Source organism: Lissotriton vulgaris, chromosome 4_1, assembly GCF_964263255.1.
Source record: "Lissotriton vulgaris chromosome 4_1, aLisVul1.2, whole genome shotgun sequence".
In the NCBI taxonomy this organism is placed as follows: domain Eukaryota; kingdom Metazoa; phylum Chordata; class Amphibia; order Caudata; family Salamandridae; genus Lissotriton; species Lissotriton vulgaris.
The window spans coordinates 416,307,678-416,331,295 of record NC_141691.1 but is presented as its reverse complement, the minus strand read 5'-3'; the positions used below and the strand labels follow the sequence as shown (position 1 = coordinate 416,331,295).

Genomic DNA, 23,618 nt, shown 5'->3' with positions numbered 1-23,618 from the left:
CTTTGGTCATGAGACACAGGGACTTTCTACAGTGATGTGTCATCCTACAGTCATGTATCTCTGCTCATGAAAGACTAGCCAGGCAGCACTGATACACCATGGGCTCACTGGAATCCATGCTGGCTGTATTCTATGCCCATTTATAAATAGAAAAATACTGAAAATACTGACCGTGAACAGGGCGATTGGTTAATAAATCTAATTTGGTGGATCTCAAACTATTTTCGCCATTAAAATCTAATAGAAAGATTTAGCAACACACACTGAGTGCAATACTTTTGCAGAATAATTTGCAGCAAGGTTTTTCCATATGTGTATTTCTTTTCTTCATTCCTGCTGACGCATTCCGTTTTTTTTGGGAGTGTGTGTTTTCATCGCCTTTTCACATTTTTTTCCTATTATATCTAGCTTTCACCTTAATGTTGTTCTTTGGTTTTAGACCATCTCTACCTTGTGACAGACCCAATGTGGTGGCTGGATGCATTTTTCAGTACAGCTTCATATAGGTTAGCAGAAACTATGGGAAAGGTGCGGGTGGGTATTTGTGGACATGGCCCTGGGCTCTGGCTCATTAAAGGCTCGGCGAGGGCGCAGCTCAAACTCCCTAGAGGGGGTGGCTCAATGTCTGCCTATGGGTGCGCATGATGAGGTTGTTAGTCCCCAGGGCTTGGGCTGACTCACAACAGCACTGTAGTTGGCAGTCCGTGCTCTAAAGTTTGTTTTGTTTCCGAAATTAAGTGAATATCTCCACATTAGCAATACCATATTAGATGTCAAAACTGTTTCTGCCCTGTGAATCCTCCAATCAACAAGGGACGTATAAAGCGTGACAATTCCCCCAGGAGGGCCTCAATGCGCTGGAGTCCAGCCACCCGTGAAAGAACCCCCACCTCATGCCCTGCTCTGACCACCTCTGCACTCAGGTGATGTTGGGTGTATTATTTTGTTTGACGCGGGCAGTTTCCAAGGGGTATTCCAGTGAGCCGCGGGAGATGAGCACGCGTAGTGCTAGATACCAGGGTTAATCAGAACATTTGTTCTGGGTGACTACTGACAGTCTAAGTTTATGTCTGTGAACCCACCTAGGTCACACCATCCATAATTGATGGCTGCGGCAGTGCAGTTTCCTCAGCTCCATCTGATGCAAATGTAGGACATCCAAAAGGGTGCTTGTAAAAAGAAAGCTGACTGTTGGGTCTGGTGGCTTAGTGGATTAAGCGCCCACAGCAGGGGCCTATGTTTGACCTTATGTTCATAGGTTCAAACCCAGACAGGCCACTCAGCCTTTCATCCTTCTGAACTTGGTAAAATGAGTACCATTGAGTTTGGTAAAAATTAACATCTGTTATTCAGCGCCAAGATACCCTTCTGGGTGAAGGTGCGCAGTACAAATGCACATGCTATGTTATAGTATGACATAGGTTCACTAAACAATGCATCTGAAAATGTAGGGCATTGATAGACTTCAATAGGGGGTATTGAAAGTCGGTTTATGCACTTTTTTTTTGCCCAGCTGCATAGATCTCCCCGGCCGTGATACATATATCGTATTCAATATATGCCACCATTTTTAAAACAAAGGAATTGAAAAAATAAAAATGTGCGCCACTGAATAAATTAAAGGAGAGAGAAATCCGGGGGGGGGGGCAAGTCAGGTTGGATTGTATTACTCTGTGCATACTTATTAAGATATAATAATGGGATTTTGCATAGGGTACTTTTAGTTATAAAGAGACAGAGTGAACATAAGGGCACCTGTTGGGGATTGGAAGATAGGTTCAAGCACGTGCGCATTGTTCAAGGATGAGATTCCGTTCAGTCTCTCCCAAGGCTTTTGAAGCCAGCACAGACGAGCTTCTAAAGTTGAAGATTATTGGTGGATTCTAAGTTTTGCTTAGGATTAGAGTGTTGCTTGAGTGGCTAAGGATCCACCAAAGGTTTCCTTAACTTTCGATATTTAGTTGTACCTTAAAAAAAAAGACAATCAGAACACAGTGTATTTTTTTCAACCTTATATACAACGCCTGTGACCTTGGAGGACTGAGCTACGCAAAAGTCGATATTAGTAAATGATTTAAATAAGCCAAAAGTATTCCATGAAAAATGGCAAACATGGCCTAGCTACTGATACGCCTTAAAATATACTTCTGAAATTCTATCAGTATTTGTTAGCATGATAAGGGCATCAAAGGATTAAACGTTCTTTGATATGATTTGTTGCTTTACTAATGATGATTTTTAAGGTGCAGAATGCAACCTCAGTCTCTTACTTCTTGAAGCACAACAGAACACCTGCTCATTGTACAAGAAAGGCCCACTGATTTTAAAATGCCTTCTTTTTATTGATCACTATCAGTCAATATTGCTCGGTTCGGCCAGCCTTTTTGTTGGCTGAGCCACAAAGAAATGACGCTGCCCTCCCAAGAGGCGGAGTGAATCTGTGCTCAGTGAATCTAACAAAAAGAGTAGATTAAAAACCTTGTCCAAGAATAAACAGGTGGGCAATAATCCATTCGTGGATTCCTGGGTGGTCAGCCAAAAACATGTGAATTTAATTAAGAAGCCGAAAAAAACTTTCTCAAGTCTTGTCCGAGGGATTGGAGGTTTTGTTTCTCTCTCAGCTACTCAGCCAGATAAGAAGCTTACTGTCAAGCTTACGAAATACTTAGACAGAGCATGATCCCCCCTGTCTGGTACACTGCCTACAACTGAGCCCCTTTGTGTCCTGAGCCCTCTCCATCAGCTCCTGTTTGCCTACTTAGTGTGCAAGGAGTTGTATTCTTGCTGGTGCTGTCCATGAAGCCATAAAGCTGGCCTTCGCCAACCCCATTAGCCAGGGAGGGTTATCGTATCTGCTGTTTGAGTTATAGGGCACAATAAATAAACAATCCCAAATCTTAACAACTCCACTATTAATCACCATGTAGACGTGGTTAGCACAAGTAAATAAACCCTGGATGGAAGGATGTGGGCACAGTTTACACGCACAGAAAAGACTGACCCACTAAAGCTGACCACTTGTGATGACAGTATTGGCAATGGTATAGCCCGAATGTATAAGACAGCAAACAGGAGCTGTAGGAATTTAGAGCACCATTATATTTTCTTATTTGATATTACTTTGAAATTAATGCAGTATTATGTTAGATTTTTTTAGCATGTTTTTGCTCGCCTGCTCAAGTTACTGAAGTTCCATTTGCTTGTTCTATTAATTTCGCAGACTGAAATGCAACTTGTGTTTGGAATACCTCCGGGGACTTTGATGGCAGCCTGTGTTAGAGCCATGCAGATTTCATATCAAGTCTGACCAGCAGCATGAAGCGATGGGCCCACAAATAACTGTAAATGGGTGAGAAACCTGAGAAATCCCTCTGAAGAGATGACTCTCGTACACAGCAATTGAGGTTACAGCACAGCGTGTGTCAATGCAGCACATAGTGTGCCTCCCTCTCATGCCTAAATCTAATAAGGGTAATGTATAATTCATCTTCTCACTGTGTTAATGAAGGCAGTGGGTGTGTTGTTATTTGTTTAATAGAGAAACGGATGTAGCTCGGGAAGAACTACAAATCATTAGCACAGACGGATCCAATAACTCTAATTCCAATGAAATCTTCGAAGTGAAAGGAGATTGCCAAATTAGCTGCTCGTTTAAATTGTATCAGAAAGAGGCAGAATCAAAAAGTCTTCATTCAAGAAGCTTGAAGATGTTGTGATCTTATGGTGCTGACCCTGACCTTGAAATGAAGTGGGTCCATGTTGCCAATTGGGCCTGAAGAAGGACAAAAGGGCAGATCCTGAATGAAGCCAGAGCAGTAATATGTGCTTTGTGTTTCCCGTCTCCGCAGGCACACGTCAATACTACAATGCAGGACTATGGACGGCCTCGTGCTCACAGTGCCATGCCAACTATTCATAGGAAGTGGGGCTGAGGCAGTTTGTTTGCAGTTGCACCCCTACATGGAAACAAGGACGGTTGCATTGTTGTAGGAAGGTTGTGTTGAATGCGGAAGGTCACTGATAGAAAGCAGAGAAAGACTAGAGTTACTCATAAAGATCTGGCTATCTATCTTTCTTTTAACCATGTGACAGAAAGGATGGCGCGTCCTTCATAGTTCAAATATTGTTGTATCTCACGGTATTAAAAAACGATAGCAACAATTGTGATTTTATGAATGAATGGAACATCTGCGGCAACAGTTTCCAAAAGGACCTTTGTGCGCCTGCAACCCGTTGCTAAGCTTGTGAGAGTAAAGAGAATGCCATTGTCTCGAGCTCGACCCCTGCTCCCCCCAGGCCTGGAGATACCATTCCAGAGTCCACAATCCAGAGCAGACAAGCCCCACCTGCTCCCTGGGAGATTAAAGCCATTAATATGGTGGCATTAGGGGATGTGCCTGTGACGAATGAGTGGAAGACGCTAGTGCTAAGCAAGAGACGTCAAGTGATGGCTTGGGAGAGCAAAGGGAGAGAGACCAGGTGCTGGCATGGTATTGTCCAGTTGTGCTCAGTCTGTGCAGCTGGACTAAGCTTATATTGTTCATCTAGCAAATCCATGTGTCTCATTTTTGCACCGGTCCTTTTGTTCACTGTTGAACTGTTTCCTTTATAAGTACCTGATGCACTTGTCTCCTTTCGCTAATCTGTCGCAGATGACTGTCCTATAGTACATGAACTGGCACAAGGCTGCCTTGCTTAAGAAAGACTATTTTTCATCGAAATCCGTGTCATAGGTACATTCCCTTCAAACATTTGCATTTTAGCTCCCCTTTCAGTAAATGGTAATGTATACACATTCTTTAGTTTGTACTTTTCTCAATTTTAATGGTTATGCCATAGGTTTAACTTTTTTTTGCATTTTTGTTTTATTATATCGTCCTTGAGGCACGGTGGAGGAGTGTGGCTCAATGGTTAGAGCGGCAGACCCTGATGCAGAGCTCTGGCCCGGGACCAGGGTTCAATTCCTGCCTCGGCGGGTCTTGGGCTCAATTTCCTCGGACCTGACAATTCTCGCCTTGGTGCCTATTCTAATCATGGGCCCCACGCTGCAACTCTGGGCAATAGCTTGCTTAACCTCCACACCGGCCCCAACAGCGCTAGGATGCCTGGCTTCACCCTGGGGGTGCCCAGGAGTGAACACTTCACAGGGAAAGCCAGGATGGGTTCCTTAGCGGTATGAGTAATAGCGCCAGGAAACCGCTTGGTGACAGTGCGCTCTACAAATACCTTGACATTTACATTTACATTTGAGGCAAATAGTGTTGCCACATTGTGAGAGGTAAATCTAGCTGGGACAATATTGAACCAATCGAGTAATCAAAATTCCAAAGACCAAAGGTTATGGCCTAGCCCAATATCTCAACAAAGACACTGGCTTGAGATTGGCATAATGTGCCCCTTAAAATCAGCAACAGTGCTTCAAGGAAGTGCTTGTGTGGTTTGTTTCTTCAATATTGCCGAGGCAGTGCTCTTCCGATGTTAAAGTGGCAACAATTTATGTGTGTTTTGTGACCTCTAGAAGGTATGGAAGACACGTGGGATCTTTCATGAATTAAAATCAATGTTAAAACCGCCCAGAATACTCCTGGAGACACCCTGAGGAAGGGCACTGAAATCATATGGTACAATCCAGGGTGTGGCTAACATGGCGAATGAAAAAATTAGGCTTCCGCATGCGGCTCGTCTTTTGAGGGCTACTACTACAAACATTGAATATCAACCTATGTGGTGCAATGCATTTGCTATGGCATAGCGTTTCAATGACTAACTGGCTGGCAGCGCGTTTGTTGTGCTTTATATATGTGCTGCACTGCATCGGGCGCTGGCAAACCACATTCAAGGCATGGAGGCTAAATGTGTGGTGATGAATAACCAGATGGACCACTGTGTCTACTGCACAATCAGATCCAATATATCTACAATTGAGTACATGCTGTGGTCACTGCTTTCCTTATCTGCTCAGCTGCCTTGTCACGCCCCAGACACAGAGGGCTGATTTAGAATTTGGAGAATTTGTTGCCCCGCCACAAATGTGGCCAACATCTTGGGAAATCCGTCACTTTTTTGAAGGACTAAGCCATTTTTCGGGCTCTAAGTCAGACCCAGAGTGTGCGTCCCAGAGTACCTTAAAACTCAAGGAAGGGCACACAGGCGCCTGTCAAGAGCCGCCACACTTGGGATGCCCTACAGATACACACTAAAAATTTCATCTACACTTTCCAGATCAGGACAGCCTACAAATCCAAACTGAAAATCACTTTTACACCAACAGTTTTCAGTTCATCATAAACTGGTGCAACTTAAAAATAAAATCTTGAAATCATAACATGGCTATGTCACTTGACACAGTGTGGGCAACCAGATAGCAGGACAGAAACAAGTGCCGAGCAGCAATCTCATATGGAAGAGAAGTCAACCTGCCCAGGCTCATCTCCTCTATACCAACTCTGTTAGTGATGATGGGCATGTCTTAAAGATCGACAGACCAAATTCACTCTCTTTTCACTTAAAACCAAACCAGAGTGATTTTCAGTGAAACAAAACCCACAAACTACCTTTATAACAGAGATTGTGCTGAGTAAGTTTCATGACAGGGGTGGCGACAGGTCAACAGATGCATGACTGAGCAGTTGCCAAATTGCCTCTATTGTGTAGCAAACTGAATATTTCATAAAGTAAATATGATACCACTTGCATCTAAGTATTCAAAAGCGGTGCCATTATCCAGTGAAATCCGAGCCCCTTTCATAAGAAGAAGGCATGGTATTGGGTTGACTCTTAGATACTTAGCACTGTTACACATAGGTTCTGATGTTTTCATTTTCCTTCATCAGGCCATTAAACCGGTCAAATAGGATATACCCTTGTCTGCTTAATCCTGGCATCTCTGGTCATTCATGATGACTTCCATTAATTTTTCCAGACCTCGTGTGTGATCATATGTGTGCCTAACCCACAGTAAAGCGGAACTCATCGAAAGGTAGGGAGGGGGATGGCCGGTGTCTATCATAGGTCGCTGGACCTCAGTGCTGTGTCACGATCCAAAATATGATTGTGGAGCATACATGGGCCACTGGTGACACGCAATGGGGAAACCAAAGACATGTCCAAAGCTAAAATGCTTGTGCTCATCTGACACCAACAGGAAGGAAGCACTACTGACAAGTAGAATTGGTAAATATTTTCACAGATATGATTGTTGTGAAGCACCGAATGGTCTAACAATCCTTTTAAAACTTTACAGAAAGTGAAATGTTCAGCAAGACAGATGGTTCAAAGATTGATAACATATCTGTGATCATGGAAGCTCTTTCACAAACAGGTATTGGACTATTACTGTCATGTTTGCTGGGACCGGTTATGTAGCAAGCAGTAAATACGTTATTTTTCTCTTTTTTATCCAAAATTATAGTCTGATGCGGGGTCTCCTAAACCCTACGCACACACAATTGCACCCAAATAGTACGTTTGAAGGTGGAGTCGAAGGGTGTGGCCCCTCCTATTCATGTCATCATATTACCGCACATACGCCTAGTTAGAACGCCTACACGTGAGAAGGCTAGCCCAAGCTTGGGAGGGAGCAGTGGGGGCTGGGGTGGCAAACGCAACTCTTGTGGATACATTCGGGCCAAAGGATGCGACCCTTGTGTTCTCAGGCTTTACAATCAGTTTAAACACGCACACCTAAATCACAACAGCTCCTTTTATCTTATTCTTTAATTGGGTAGTGTAATAAAGGAGCTGTGTCTAATGTTTGATACTTCAGAGCGCTAATGTGCATATGATAAAGCAGAATACTTCAGGCGGGCGGGTGGGGGGGGGTGGAAACTGATCAGTTATGGGCCAAATCTATTGCAATGCAATGAGTGTTTTTAAGAAGAAAGTATATTTGCAGTCTGAGCATTGTCTCCCCTTACACCCACTCTGCAGTGAATGGCTAAGAGCTTGGGGGGAGGGGGGGCATGTGTAGTGTCTCCTTTCAGTTCACTCGGTGCACACCACAGAGAATCCTGCTGTTTGTAAATAAGCAGCAGTTTTAAAATTAGACCAGGGAAATGCATCAGCGAGAACAGGCCTTCACGAGAGCATCTCCTCCCCGGGGACCCTCTTTTAAAGATTCACAACTGTTAAACTAAAAGCTTTCTTCATTAAAGACGAGCTGCATATCAAAACAATCTCGGTACGTCTTGAGAGACAGCCAGTCAATTCAGAGAGGTTCCCGTATAGGGCCCGAGAGCTGGCACGCTGTCGACGCCACCCACCTACGCAGAAAGTAACAGCATTCACAACCTTCTACCTGCTTAATTCAGCTTTAGATGTGAGAAAAAGTGTTTCCCGCATCCAAGGGATTTTGAAAAACCTATAACTAAATCAGCGACTAATAAAATAAAAATAAAAAGTAAAAGAGTTACTCTAAAGCTAGACAAAGTGGGCCTGTACTGGTTGCTTGTACTAGTGAGTCAGGAATACATCTCAGCCGTATGTGTATCATTCTATATGTAGATTATATCTGAGAAGGACCAGCTGAGAACAGATATTCAGAAGACACTATACAAATTGATGGGAACCTGGTCAGTTGCAATAGGAAGTGATGGGCTTCGAGGGAGGACAATTCCTGAAGAAGAACGCGCCCGAAACATTATTGGTCCAAATGTGGGGTTTCTGCTGGTCCATGCTGGGTGGGGCTCGGAGAGAGAAGCGCTCCAGTGGGCAAACCCTGACTTGCTATGACTGTTCGGTCACTGCAAGGTCACATTGAGTGGGGGGGGGGTATTGTGTTAAATTCCTTTTCTGGATCACAGTGTCACCACTATTTCTAATTATTCAAAGTTTCACTGTCTCACTTTTATTGGGTTAAATCATTCCTGCTTTTACAGGCTCTTAATGTAAATTATTTTGTTGGACTCGCTTCCAAGAACTCATCAGAGTAGTGCCCTTCAAATCCTCTTAGCAACTAAATCTTAATTTATCTTCAGCAAAGAAAACAAAATGAAAAATAATATACAAGAATCCAATGTGTGCATCCCTTTGTTGTCTGCTCACACCCGGTTCGGATACCCAGCCACTTCGACCCCCCCCCTCCCCCCCCCCACCAGATTCATCTCAGTTTCCAGTTCCCACACGTCATTGTGCAGGTGTTTTGAATAAACAGGTCTACCTCACAGTGAAAAATGTATCACCTCGAATACAAAAACCCCAGGGACTGGGAGGTAATGGTTGTGGAAGTGTAACGAGAGAGCTGGACCAAGTTTAACCAGCAGTCAGGGAGAAGGCAGGAGAATGGGCAGTTTGGATGTTCCTGGTCTACCCTCAATATTGATTTATCTTCTGTCCCTGTGGACAGGGCCTTCTTCTCACCACTGTAAGATGGCGGCTGGCTGCACAAGCTCTAAACTAGGATGATGATGAATGAGATAGGTGCAAACCCTTAAAGTCTATGAACAATGATAGGAAAATCAGAAATTGCTATGGAAATCCAAGCCTCCCCTATCAAACGATGTATTTCCTATGTGTGCCCTTGGAAATATATATATTTTTTGGTGCAATTTTACAATACAGAATCAGTAACATCGGGTGTGTATGCTTGACTGGTAAGGGCATCCTAGGGTGTACAGAGGAATACCGATGTTTCTAACGGATAACTCGCCCGTGCTGTTTGCATGTAATGTAAGTACCCATGCAAGTATGTGGTGAAAGAAGTGTGATTCACACCGGTGCATAGACTTGTGACAATAGTGTTGCCGCGGTATAACAGTGTGTCTGTACCTGAGCCTCCGCTCTGTTCTCTGTGGTCTAGTTCAGCCGTAGGCTGCTTGCTGTATCTCTTCTCAGTCAGACATAAGACATCTGCCTCATTTCATTACTCTCATATCTATCAGTCAGTGCCGTTCTCCCAAGACGGCCTTGAGTAAAGGACTTTTGCCGGCCTAGAACCAGGTTCCATGTTTCTTTCTCCCTGCTCAAGCCTCGGCCTTGCCCATACTTCCTAACTATGAGATCTAGAACAATTGATCCACGCTGACATTCAGGACCTTTGGCTGTTGCCGCTCAGTCCTACAGCCCTAGCATTATTTGCCTCTTCTCAGACCTGGAGTCCTGTATTTGCTTACCGCCACCCAGGCCTAGCTACCTTGGGACCCTTGCATTCTTTTTTATTTACTGATTAGACCGGCCTATCTTACTTTATCTCTCAGTGCTCAGACCTAGCAGCCTTGCATAACTTTTCCGGACTCTGACCTAGGCCCTTGGTACAATTCTCCCTGGTTGGCCTAGTGCCTTTACATTCATTCTTCATGCCTAGGCCTACAGCCCGTACTCTAATTGACATGATTAAGACCTATGGTGTAATCATGTTTTATCTGTTTTTTATTTGTTGTTGTGCTTTTATGGTCATCTTGTATGTACCGAATAAAGCTTCATGAATTGAATTGAATTGACATGATTAAGACCTATGGTCCACGCATTATTTGTCACTAGTAAGACATGGAATCTTCTTGAGTTATCCCCGCCCTGACCTCGGACCTTCACATCAGATCTAGAACCTTTGCTGTGTTTGCTTTCTTTGTTGCCGGTAAGACCAGGCCCTTGCTTTTATCCTTCTCGGTAAACACCAGCGTCTCAGACCAGGGCCTCTGCTTCCTCCCCCCGCAGCCACTTTCTTCCCAGGATGATTTTAAGCATCTGCCTGGCATCCTTGTGCGCCTGCTATGAAGAGGCTTAATCTGGGATCTTAGAGCAGGAGCTGAAAGAGGCAGTTGTGCGTCTGACCTGCTGAATATGCAGAAGCAGAAGGGAGATTTGATGCACGTGAGGTATGGGGATGAAAAGGGCCCCCACGTATCTTCCCTGCCCGTGCCTACCGAGGAGAACCGCCGCCATGACTTTAATCGCGCGTTCGGCATCTGAATGCTAATATCCCGCCATGCCCAGCGGGCGCTCACCCCTCAGCCGCTGCCCGCCAACCACCGACAGAAACAGACCGGACGTGAAGTATCTGAATCCTAATACATTTCTGACCGGGTTCATCGAATGTTTCCGAGCTCTGTCGATGGAAAGACCACAGGCGCCATCATTATATTTGTGTTAAAGATAAATACATGTAGCAGCAGCGGCCTGAAGCCAAGGTTGAGACATAAGAATCTGTCCCTTTCATTACATGCTAATTCGGCGTAGCCCCTGATTTCAGCGGTTCTTGAAAGCTGGTGTAAACACTGCGCTGTAATTATATGATAGGGCTGATGCGGGCATTTAATTATTTGATGTACGCAAGCAGCACGGGGGACTCTGCCGCGCGTACGCGATTCATAAAACGACTTCAAATCCCTGTCATAGGCAATTACCATATTCATGATACCCCTGAAAGGGGGTGCTGGAAAGACGTTGTTTTAAGGTGTCACAGGGTTCCCGAGCTCCACTGCAACTTATTCAGAGCGCTTAATAACCACGCATCCGCCGTTTTGCTCTGGATTCTTGCACTCGCAGCACAGCACTCGCCCTCCCACATCGTGCTTAATTCCTGCCTCTCGTCGACATATTCATCACACGGAACAGTATGACACGTTTACTGCACGGGGCTTCCTGTCGATGAAAGGGCGCATCGGCGCAGCCGAGGGTTACAGGTGTTAATATCGCTCAGCGCACTGGGTCTCAGTCGTGAAGGTCTCAGAAAGATGAAAGGACGAGTCAGCCCTGCTGCGACTCGAGTCGGAGGCACAGAGTTCACACGCGGCTTTCATTGGCAACTGCTTAGCATGCTGGCTGTTTTCAGCCGTGTCACGCCAAATCATGTTCATTGTGTGCGTATTTTAGGGGGTTTCATGGGGCAGGGAGGGTGCGCTTGAGGGCATCTTTCTCTATCAGATGATGTCCCTAGTCCTTTGTGCTGCCTGCATTCCGTGCCAAACCGGGAGGGGGGGGCACACGGGTTTTATCTGCTGCTGCACACGCACCCGGGGCAGACCGTTCTCTGCATCCCACCCAACCCCTCCCCCAGGCAGGGGACAGCCCCCCACTGAACGGTGAGCTGTTGCCGCGTTAGTGTGGCGAACGCGGCCCCCACAGCTCCAGCCGCGCCGGATACAGGGTCTTTGCGCGGTGTCAGCGGTCCCTGTCACTACAACGTGGTTTATAATGCGCGGTCTTCCGCAGCTTGGGCTTGGCAAAGATGGAGGGGGGAGAGGGGGTTAGAGAAAGAAGGGAGCGTGTGCGCGTCTACCTGTGCGTGAGTGAGCGTGTGGGTGTGCGCGTGAACTCAAGGCAGAAGATGTGTCACTGGCAGAGATAACACCGGGGATTTCATAAGCAGCGGCCTGTGTGCTAAACGCATCCCTGGAAAATACGTCCTCTCCAGCTCCAGACTGTACCGGGCACAGCGAGCACGTCCGAGCGCAGGCAGGAGGATTGGTGGACACATTCTGAATGTGCCTGCGAGGCCACTGCGTCCTCTCCCTCGGGCTGATGACCGCTCTTTTCATCCACCCCAAAAAGGGCCCTGAGTCTCCAGCCTGCCGGTGCCCTTCCCTGATCCCCCCATGGCTAGGCCAGCTCTGGTGATAAGCCCTGCACTACCCTGGGGTGTGTGTGTGTGTGTATGTGGGCGTCTTTAGTACTTGTGCAGACCTGTTGCTATGCCACCAAGGAAAGAGGGGCGGGACAGTGTGAAGAAAACTCAGCTGCCATTTTTCACATTAGACAAAATTCCAATTCTGCACTTAATACCTTTCTAATGCACATAACAGATCCGTGATATCCTAACAACGGCAGAGGGTAACCACAAGGGGGAAACCACAGCGCAGCCCTCAAGCGCGGACATAAAACACAAAACACACCTAGGAAGGCAAAGCAACTTTCCTTATGCGGCTAGTACACAATTCCACATTTTCAAAGCAGGCCCGTATTCTATAAATGCACACGAGTTCCAGAAGAACTGGGATTGACCCGCACTGCACGTGTGTCTTAAATGCACCGTAGATAATACAGATCCGCAGTCGACATTCACAGCACAAAAATGAGTACCATTGAGTTGCGTAACAGTAAACATCTGTTAGTCAGCGCACAGATACCCATCTGGGTGAACATGCGCCTTACAAATAAACGTGCCATGTTCTCTTCATTTTACTCAATGGGGAACTCTCAGACAGCCTCTTTCAATTCTATGTGAGAAACAGTCCTTCCATCCACGTTACTGACGTCAACGTGTGTAGGTAAATTATTACATTGGCATTATTTCAGATATCATAAAAGACATATCATAGCTTTACAAAAATACAAAAAATGTATGTGTGTGATTACATTACACACACACACACACACACATGAAACGCAAACATAGGAGCATAATGAATGGAAGCATGTGGTATGAGACACCTGTATCTGTCTCAGCCACACACTTCCATTCACCACCACTCGCTGTGCTTAGTTTATATATCAGAAAACTTCATGTAAATACTTTTTCACACAAAACATTGAATATTGCAGTGCCAACGATTTGATCATATTTCTCTTTTTGTTCATTCATGATTGTGGTCATCAGGTGCACACACATTAGGGTCCCGGGGTTGTCTAAGCTGCGTTCTTTTAAGGGGTGCCGAAGTGTCAATCGCTCACAGCTCTCACAAGAGAGACAGCAAATCACAGACAGATAACATTGGATGCAGCCGGGGGCTCCTCACGGCTACTCAGGTAAGAGCAGAGCCCCGGCAAAGGACTGGCCTCTCCACACAGGAGCAGAGCCACAACACCCCGCATCCCTGGACCTGCTAGTGCAAAGAACATCACTGAACAGTGCTGCACTGAATTGGGGAGAAGTTATTCAGCATTTAAGGTCACAAATAGGTGCATCAACACACCCCTCATTGCTGGCAAGCCAGCATCTATTGGGTGATGAAAGCACATGCCAAACAACGGATCCTCGTGTGCGGATACCAGATATCTGTGCCCCAACTCCATGATTCCAATAGGCCAAATGCCTCTGTAGAATTTAAAAGGATCATCATATCAGCAGAATGTATACAAACATTTTCCCCTCCACGGACTTTCAATGGATGATTCTAACATCAGATTCTCGTAAACATTGTTCATCACCACTAGCTTCTATAACTTCACCCAGCAAACCCACACCACAAAGATAAAAACATATTACTTGAGTGGGAGAAACCCTAGTACATGCCCATTAAAGTAAAACATGATCCAGTTCTATTGACTTTTTTAAACATTGTTCATCGCCATTTGCTTCAATACATGGTCAGAGCCAACCTGAATCTCATAACACCTCTGCCTCAATTGACTCAGTGACATCACTTTATCACACATATACATCAAACTCAAATAACTTCAATGGAATTGTCTACTAAAAATCACCTGCATCAGACGGCTAAGAGATGGCCCAATGCCAGTGACTTTAATGCAACCACACACACAGAAAACCTCTGTCTGTCCACAATAATGATTTGACTCTATTGATTCTAGTGATATCATCTGACCGACAACTGTGCAAAGCTCCCAAAGATGGCTCATATCTGTTGGCTTAAATTCGGATCACGGTACAAAACATATTACTGAGGTTTTCTTGAAGGTCAGGGGTTCTGATGCAATGCGTATTAATACCAATACACTGGCTGCAAAAGGAAGAGTAGCACACTTTTAGCTAAAATCAATGAAGTGAGAAAAATGAAATGCACTGGAGCAATGGGCATGACAAGAGGATAGCGATGGCGACACCAAGCGTAAATGCTAGAGGAATGGCTAGAACACTGAACTATGCATGACATGCTTTAAAAAACCAAGGGCAGGGCGAGTGATGCGAATCATTCAGACAGAACACTTGAGGATAGCGACGGCGACACCAAGCGTAGATGCTAGAGGAATGGCTAGGACACTGAACTATGAAGGACATGCTTTGAAAAACCAAGGGCAGGGCGAGTGATGCGAATCATTCAGACAGAACACTTGAGCAGCTCACTCACCTCGGGCAGGGGCATGCCGTTGATGATCAGGTCCGGCTGGGGTGGGCTCTGGTTGGTGAAGGTGTGGTGGTAGGTGTGGTTGGTGCCTGTGTTGCGGTTGTTCTGGCTTTCCACATTCAGAAAGGTGCTCTCCGAGCGGCGGCACCCCAGCGGAAGGGTCTGCTGGTGGTAATCGAAGTAGTTGAGGGAGGAGGTGAGTGAGGAGCAGCTCACCACATTCATCTTGTCGGTCTCCTCCACATCTCGCGGCACCAGGCGGATGTCGTTCTTGCTGAGCTTCTTCTTCTTGTTGGCTTTCTTCTGGTGTCCATAGGAGTACTCTGCAATTCTAGATGGGGGCGTGAGAGGGGAGAAGCAAAAACACAAGTGTAATATCATAAACAGCCAAAAAAACATCAGCACATTAGAAGTGGTGTTCCTGGTTGGTTAGGCATGGTGTGAGTTCCTGATTGTGTTGAGGAGTGATTGCTCGCCATCACTAGCATCCAGGGTCTTGTACATAAAAGCATTTGCTTTATTTGCACATCTCATTATAGAGCTGTCTCTCTGGATTTGTACATGCCCCTGGCGTCATATGTGTCTCACTCTCTGGCCTTCCACTAATGAGGTCAGCAGTACAAAGGTTTCATCTTTTGCAATAGATGTTTTGCTTATTTATTTTGTTGCCAATTTAAAAGTTTGGAAAGTTGTCTGTCTTCCAGTGCATGTTCAATCAAGTGTTGTGCTGCTTTCAAGTGCTGTGTATGTGTGTCTATCTGCTTAAGAGTGTGTTTGTGTCTGCCCGTGCATTTGTGCGATCATCTAAGTATGTGAGGTTGTTTGTACTTTTATTTCAGTCTGTATTTGTGTGTCTGTGTATTGTTGCCTCTGGGTTGATGTGCGTGTGTTTGCCTTTGTGTTGGTGGGAGTTATGGGTTAGTATCTCTTAGATCATTTCAAACCTTGCAGATGCAAGCACTTTAGATACACACCTTTGATTACATCTTCTAAAAATGATGCGCCTGTAGGGGGAGAGGAAGGGAGCACTGAAACGCGTTTCAGGAGCCAGAAAATAACAATAGTCACTCGGACAAATACAGCTACTCATAAAAAAGGACAACGGAAACAGTTTTCACAGAGACGTTTTCTGTTACTTTCCCCGCCCCTCACCCCCAACATGTTTCAGCAATAGACATTCAATTCTACCACACTGCTAGAGGTCACGCCATGAATGTTTCATACTCCAAACATTTCTAAAAATGTAAGATGTTCCTTCATGATGGATTCCCTTTGGAGCATGTCGAATTATTTGGGGGCTGGTGGGCTTAAGATCCCCCACTTCCCTCATTCAGTGGCTGCTCCAAACTAACATGCCAGTTGCTATTTACAGCATTACCATTATTTGCACAACAATAACAAAACAGTGAGTTTACTGTGTGGAGACAAAATACCTATTGGAGAAATTTCTAATTTCTTAACAGCCTATTTAGAACAGGGTACCTTCAGCAATAACCAATTCTTTTTTTCTAACATGATTGTTTTTATTTGGGGCGGTGCAGAGAATGTTTTGTGGGTCTGAAGGCAGTACCACAAACACAGAATTCCATATTATAGTGGGGCTAGTGTGTGCCACACATGGCATCTTTCAATGATGCCTCAAACATTACAAACAGCTGACAAACTCTCCCTGGTGAGTGTCCACGGGACCCCGCAGCAATTATAACACGATCTTTGATTTGAGTATCACTGCATTGTATTTATTACATACTGCCCCATCTTAGAAATACAACTGCACATGTCAATTGCAACATATATGACTTCTGGTCAGAGCCCAACTACATACACGGAATTTTTATAAAAACAGAAAGAGACCCTCCACCAAAAATACCATACAGATTGTGCAAGACACTCGAGGCAGACACGTCATGCAGCGATGCTATGCAGTACTTCATACATGATTTCTGAGAAAGTAACAAACAAGATGCAAGGTACATAATCGATTTGAACATGAAATGAGAGATGGGGTGTATCTGTTTTTTACATTACCCTCGGGATCTGACATTTGCTATGGTAATAGATATACATCACTGTTCCTGGGAATTAATCATGACAGCTGGGGAAGAGTTTCTTTTCAGTGTGTGGGCGCTGAGTGATACAAGTGCATGTTTAGCGAGTACTGATTCATGGATTATTATAGGACGAGTGGTAAATCTATTTCAGGTTGCGTAGTTAATGGAGGAGCCCAGCTCTGCATGGAAGATGTACACACCTCAAAGTGTAGCCCGCATGACAGGCTTTACTCATTTTGACGATGACCTGACGTACCTAATGGAAGACCCCATACCTGCACGGAAGATACACAGTGCAGCTTTTAATGCTGGGTTTCAGTGTCACTCAGGGACCTGACATGCCTAATGGAGGTGCCCACCCCTGCACTGAAGATGCCCACTCCTCACAGAACAGCATTTGATGCTAGGTTTCAGTGTTACTCAGGGACCTGACAAGCCTAATGGAGGAGCCAACCATCTCTGCACGGAAGATGCACACTCCTCACAGTGCAGCCTTTGATGCTAGGTTTCACTATTTCTCGGTGACCAGACATGCCTAATGGAGGTGTCCACCCCTGCACGGAAGATGCCTACTCCTCGCAGTACAGCATTCGATACTAGATTTCACTGTAACTCGGTGACCTGACTTGCCTAATGGAGGAGCCCACCACTGCACGGAAGATGCCTACTCCTCGCAGTACAGCATTCGATACTAGATTTCACTGTAACTCGGTGACCTGACTTGCCTAATGGAGGAGCCCACCACTGCACGGAAGATGTCCACTCCTCACAGTGCAAGATGTCCACTCCTCACAGTACAGCCTTTGTGCCATGATCTACTCGCTTCTGCACACACTTTGCATTGCATGAAAAGAGTAAGGCGGCATTCTCATCCCCTGTTGCGCAACATAAATAGCCCAAGATCACACTAGAAAATCTCCTCTCGTTTTTTTTCTCCAAAGGCACCGCTTAACTGCCACCTCTTCCCTCTGTTTGAAATTCACGTGTGCCTGTCTGTCGATGGACTATTAAAGTTCAGAGACATTAACATTGTGTCATTTTTTTAACAGCGGGAAATAGTATTTGGAAAATGCCCAATACATACAGGAGGGCTAATTTTTCACACCTTGTGATACATTTACTGCGATAACTGCCGCTGCCTTATTACGGTACGCGAATTCATGATAAATAAAAAAAATCGAATGCAACGCTAACCCATCTTAATGTACTCACAAATCAGGAAACAAAAAATTATTAAATAACCCTAAAGGCAATGTACATGCGTGAGGGATTCGTTTTTTCGTTTTTTTGCAGCGGGGAAGACAAGTGATCACATCGAAATGAAAAGCTCCATGGATATATGTACAGAAATATGAATGCTAAAAATTATATTTGCACTTTATCTTGCGGTCGGTTGGGTACCAGCTCGCATTGTCTGCCTGAGCTTATCGTCCTCCCACGCTCCTGCACTGTCTGATCTAAGGACCAACACTACCCTCTAGTGGGCAACATGTAACACAGCACGAGCTCATATTAGACTCGGAGGAAGTGTTTTTTGCTGGCTCTGTGGCTAATACTAACGGTATGCGAGCACTGGGAATCCTCGCAATAAGGTGAGCATTCCCCCCCCTGTACAAAACGAATCCCAAAACCAAAAAAAAACGCTTTTAACATTTTCTGCAACTGTACTATGGAAACAGTTAACAAACCAGCTTTCAAGGCAGAGAGTTAAACCAAGAAGGCTTTACGTTTCCAGTTGCCTGCATGTTCATGCACATTAGAGTTTTGCACGTCCTTTTAAAAAATTGCCGTTTTTTTTAATGAGTTGTGGGTTTACTGCCGAAATGACACTAATTTATCGAGATTGGTAATATCTGCTGAACAGCAAAAGTCACTTTCATTATGAATACTTTAACGTGTCAAAGGTAAACTAAAACGGCCTAATAGTGTTCACCCTCCGCACGTCAGATGAATTTTGTTAGGGGCGTGTTTTTTAGAGCTTTTCATTTGACAGCAGGGATACTCGGGTAAGTTTTATGGAAAACTGTTTTTGCAAGTTTCAACAGATGTAGTCATAATGAAACATTCCGAAATCTAAACAACCATGTAAAGCATGCCAACAATGCGTAAAAGGGCGGGGGATGAACCGGTGTTACCTGCAGTTGTAGGTTCGGATCTCCTTGTTGTCCCGCTTGCACTTGACTGCCACGAAGATCATAGTCACGAAAAGGATGGCGGCGATAGATCCCAGGGCGATGATGAAGATGAGGGACAGGTTCACGGAGCCCAGCGCCTCCTGCGCGTCCAGGGCCGGGGACAGGTAGATGAGGATGAGGGCAGAGGCTGACAGGGACGTCTTGCCGTGGTCGTGCGCCACCACGATCAGCTCGTAGGTGGTCTTGGCGTTCTCGCCAAAAACCCTGGTGGTCCTGATCTCGCCGTTCACCTGGTCGATCTCAAAGTAGCCCCTGTCGCCCTCCGAGAACTCGTAGGAGATGCGCCCGTTCTCGCCCTCGTCGTAGTCGTCGGCTTTGACCACGGTCACCAGGTAGCCGGCGCCGGCGTTGCGCGGGATGTAGACCTCCGAGGTGCCGTTGATGAGCGGCGGGGCGCTGATCACCGGGGTGTTGTCGTTCACGTCCACCACGATCACGCGCACAGTGGCATTGCTCTGCAGCGAGGGGTTGCCCCCGTCCTTGGCCATGACTTTAAACTCGAAGGCTTTGGTCTGCTCGTGGTTGAAGGAGCGCAGGGCATAGATGTCCCCGGAGTTGGGGCTGATGGACACGTAGGTGAACACCGGCATGTCCCGCACCTCGGAGGGCACGATCTGGTAGGACACGCTGCCGTTCAGGCCCAGGTCCGGGTCCCGGGCGGAGACGGAGAGCAGGTGCACCCCGGGGGTGTTGTTCTCCTGCACGATGACCTGGTAGTAGGGCTTCAGGAAGTGCGGGTGGTTGTCGTTCTCGTCGGTGATGCGCACCGTGAAGGACTTGGTGGACAGCAGCGCGGGGTTGCCGCTGTCCTTGGCCTGGATGGTCAGGTTGTACTGGTCCCGCTGCTCCCTGTCCAGCCGGCCGTCCACCAGGATGGTGGAGAAGCTCTCGTACTCCTGCAGCCGGAAGGGCACGCTGCCCAGAAGTTTGCAGAGCACCCTGCCGTTGGCGCCCGAGTCCCGGTCGGAGACGCGTACCAGGGCGATCACGTAGCCCGGGGACGCGTTCTCGCTCACCTCCACCAGCTCGCTGTTGACGGACAGCAGGTTGATGACGGGCGTGTTGTCGTTGGCGTCCGCCAGGTTGACGGTGACTTTGCAGTGCGCGGGGATGGAGTTGGGCCCCAGGTCCTTGGCCTGCACGTCGATCTCGTAGACGTGGCCCTCCTCGTAGTCCAGGGCCCCGCTGACCGAGATGGCCCCGCTCCGGGGGTCGATGCGGAAGAGCTCGCGCGTCTTGTCGGACACGTAGCTGTTGAAGGAGTACACGATCTCCCCGTTGCTGCCCTCGTCGGGGTCCGTGGCGTTCAGGTCGATGACCGGGGTGCCCAGCGGGGAGTTCTCCGGGATGCTGACGCTGTAGGCCGGCTCCTCGAACACCGGGTTGTTGTCGTTGGAGTCGATGATCTTGATGTTGAGCTCCACGGTGCCGAAGTTGGGGGGGTCCCCGCCGTCCAGGGCGGTGATCATGTAGCTGTAGTGGGACTGCGTCTCCCGGTCCAGGCTCTTCTCCACCACCAGCTCGGCGAAGCGCGAGCCGTCCCCGCGGGTCTTGATCTCCAAGCCGAAGAGGTCGTTGGGGGTGATCTCGTAGCCCTGCACCCCGAAGCTGGCCGAGTCCGGGTCGTAGGCGCTCTCCAGCGGGATGCGCGTCCCCGGGCTGGCCGTCTCCGAGATCTCCAGCTCGATCTGGTCGGTGGGGAAGCTGGGCGCGTTGTCGTTCAGGTCCTTGATGTCCACCTTGATGACACAGATCTCCATGGAGCTGGACATCACCTCCAGCGAGATCACGCACTTGGCGCTCTGGCGGCACAGCAGGTCGCGGTCGATCTTCTGCTTAGTGACCAGCAGCCCCGAGGGGTTGATGTCCACCAGGTGCGGGGCCGAGTTGGAGACCACCCGGAAGGTGGCCGAGGGCTGCCGGGGATCCAGCACGAAGCCCGCCTCTTTGGCATCCTTGGCAACGTTGGCGATCACGGTGCCAGCTCGCTGTTCCTCCTCCACCGAGTACTTCAGGTTGATCAGAGCTCGGGTTCGAGTCCATGACAGAGCCACAAAGAGCAGGAGCTGCAGGACATCCATGGCTGCGGGGGCACGTAGGCTGAGCCCTGGGGATGTGGGAGTGGGTCAGCGCCGCTCATGCACCCCGGGTGCGGGGCACGGAGACTGTTCTTGTGAGTGTGGGGGTGGCCAGCGAGGCTCATGCACCCTGGGTGCCAGGAGAGTGGGCAGCGAGGCTCAGTGCGCAGAGGTAGGCACCTCGGGTGCAAGGAAATGGGGTGGGGCACGGTGTTAGGATAGAGGGTGGCAGGGACTCTCAGATGGTGGTGTCAAGTGCATGAAAGGCGGCTCGTGAAAGATGCTGGCTGGGGGGTACTCTGAGCCAGGGGATGGGGTCTGGGAGGCACTCTGGATGCCAGGACTCTTGGTGTGAGGGTGAGGAGGTGGGTGGCGGGATGGGGAGGTTGGCTAGCTGGTACTGTATGGAGAAAGAGGCAGATTGGGTACCAGGGAAGGCGAGGGAAGATGGCACTGACCGTGCCAGGCGCAGGGCTCGGCCACTAGCGCCTAGCAGTCTACCTCCTTTAAAGTTAATAGGAGGGAAGAAATCGACCCTCACTGCATCTAACGTTTCAAAGTGAGGGAAGAGGGGGGAATCGATGAGACACAAAATAAAACTAGAGCGGGCGCTGTCCGTGCTGTTCTTGGCATCTGCACGCCATGCGCAATCTAACTGTAAAGAGAGGCACAAATGACTGCGGAAGGGCTGCGCGCCTCCAGCGCGTCCTCATGGCGAGGGCTGCATCTCCGGCTCAGTTCCAGGACAGGGAGGGGTAGCCAGGTGTCGGGGGGAAGCTGGGGGGTCCGACCATGGCAGTCCGGCCGGTGGGGGACAGCAGCCTGGGGGCATGTGAGGGAGCAGGCAGCTCACAGTGAGGGAGTGAAGCAGGCAGCCCGTTGGGACGGGTGTGCAGTCCAGGCAGACGTGGGCTCAGCCTAGACAAGTGGGGGTTCAATCCATACAGGTGGGGGTTCAGTCCAAACAGGAGGAGGTTCAGTCCAAACAGGTGGGGGCTCAGTCCAAACAGGAGGAGGTTCAGTCCAAACAGGTGGGGGTTCAGTCCATGGAGATGCGCTCTCAGTCCAGCTCGAGGGGGGTTCAATCCAGAAGGGCCACACTCAGTCCCGAGGGATGGGCGGCCGGCCCCTGCATCCTGAAGGCCGGTCCTGACAGGTGGACGCTCAGTCCCGGGTGCCGGCAGCCGTGCCTCCCGTCTCTGGCGCGCACAGCGCTCCCCTTCCAGGCACACAAGACGCCGCTGTCCTCTGAGAGTCATTAAAATGCAACTGAGAAAGTCCTCGCAGCCTGCGAGGGGCGCCGGCTCCTGGGCACGGGCGGCAGCATCCTCCACAAGTTAACACCAGATCCGCACCTGCCGCCAAGAGACGGGCGACATCGAACGCAGCCAAGAGCTTCCGAAGTGCGCGCTGTGCGGGCAGTGGGTGCTGGTCTCGGCAGCCCAGGCAGATGGACACCTCTCCCGGTGCGCCAGACCCCACGGATTATCTGGAAATCACTACAAACGGAACAGTTCAGCCAGGAAAGGAGGGGCACTGCTGCACCAAGACCCCCAGATGCCAAGCCTTGTCTTTCACCAAAGAAATCCGTTCCAAGTGATGCGCGCTTCCTTCTGCGCCTAAGTTAGTCCAGTGGGATTGTTTCCAGAGCGGCCCCTTCCCCGCGGAGGTGCGGGGCTGTGCGCGGTGCAGGTGCAGCGCTGCGCCTCAGTCCCGGCGCACTGTGTCTGGCCAGCTCTCACGCTCTCTCTGCTGCCTCTGCAGCTGCTGCAGAGCACTGACCGAGCGCAGCCGGCGAGGGCGGGCTCTGGGCGGGACCAGACCCGGGACACGCCAGCCGGTGGCCAATCGTGTGGCCCGGAGGACCCACACTGGCAGAGGCTGAGAGAGCCGAGCAGGGGGCGGGCCGGGGCTGAGTGGGGTCCAGGGAGCCTGGAGTGAGTGAGTGAGAGACAGAAAGTTACCGAGCGGCGAGGAGGCGGCGGCGGCGCAGCGCCGGGCTCTGCGCCCCAGCTTTGCTTCCCATGGCAGGCTCTATTCACGGCGCTCAATGGAGTCTGCGCCCCCCTCCCGCGCGCATTTCCATATCTATCTGTACCTGTCACTTACCCTTTGAATCATCACCACGGGTTAAGCCGAGGCCCTCCGGGCTCCTTTTCTACCAGGGGCTCAATGCGGCCGGACTTCTTTTGGAAACCCAGCGGACCGGCGAGGCGCGCACTGCCGAGCCCCTCACGGTCCTCTCCGCAGACGCACACACTGATGCACGAGGAGCCATTCAACAACTGCTCAAGGGATGTCACCGCAGGACTGGCCTCCACTCTGTCCACTCAC

At 48.5% G+C, this 23,618-nt stretch overlaps 1 protein-coding gene across 5 annotated transcripts in view; it reads right to left on the bottom strand.

Moving 5' to 3' along the window:
* Positions 1-23,024, bottom strand: part of PCDH19 (protocadherin 19) — a 212,906-nt gene extending 189,882 nt beyond the window's left edge. For 3 of the 5 annotated variants that reach the window (XM_086918816.1, XM_086918817.1, XM_086918820.1), the window contains exons 1-3: positions 19,147-23,024; positions 15,935-15,964; positions 14,964-15,291 (exon numbers count right to left, since the gene is read on the bottom strand). In XM_086918816.1, coding sequence (XP_086774942.1) covers positions 14,964-15,291; positions 15,935-15,964; positions 19,147-21,287 — 2,499 coding nt within the window. In that variant the 5' untranslated portion in view covers positions 21,288-23,024. The remainder of the gene's footprint in view (positions 1-14,963; positions 15,292-15,934; positions 15,965-19,146) is intronic. The other 2 variants (XM_086918818.1, XM_086918819.1) reach the window with 1 other exon arrangement.
* Positions 23,025-23,618: the final 594 nt, after the last annotated feature.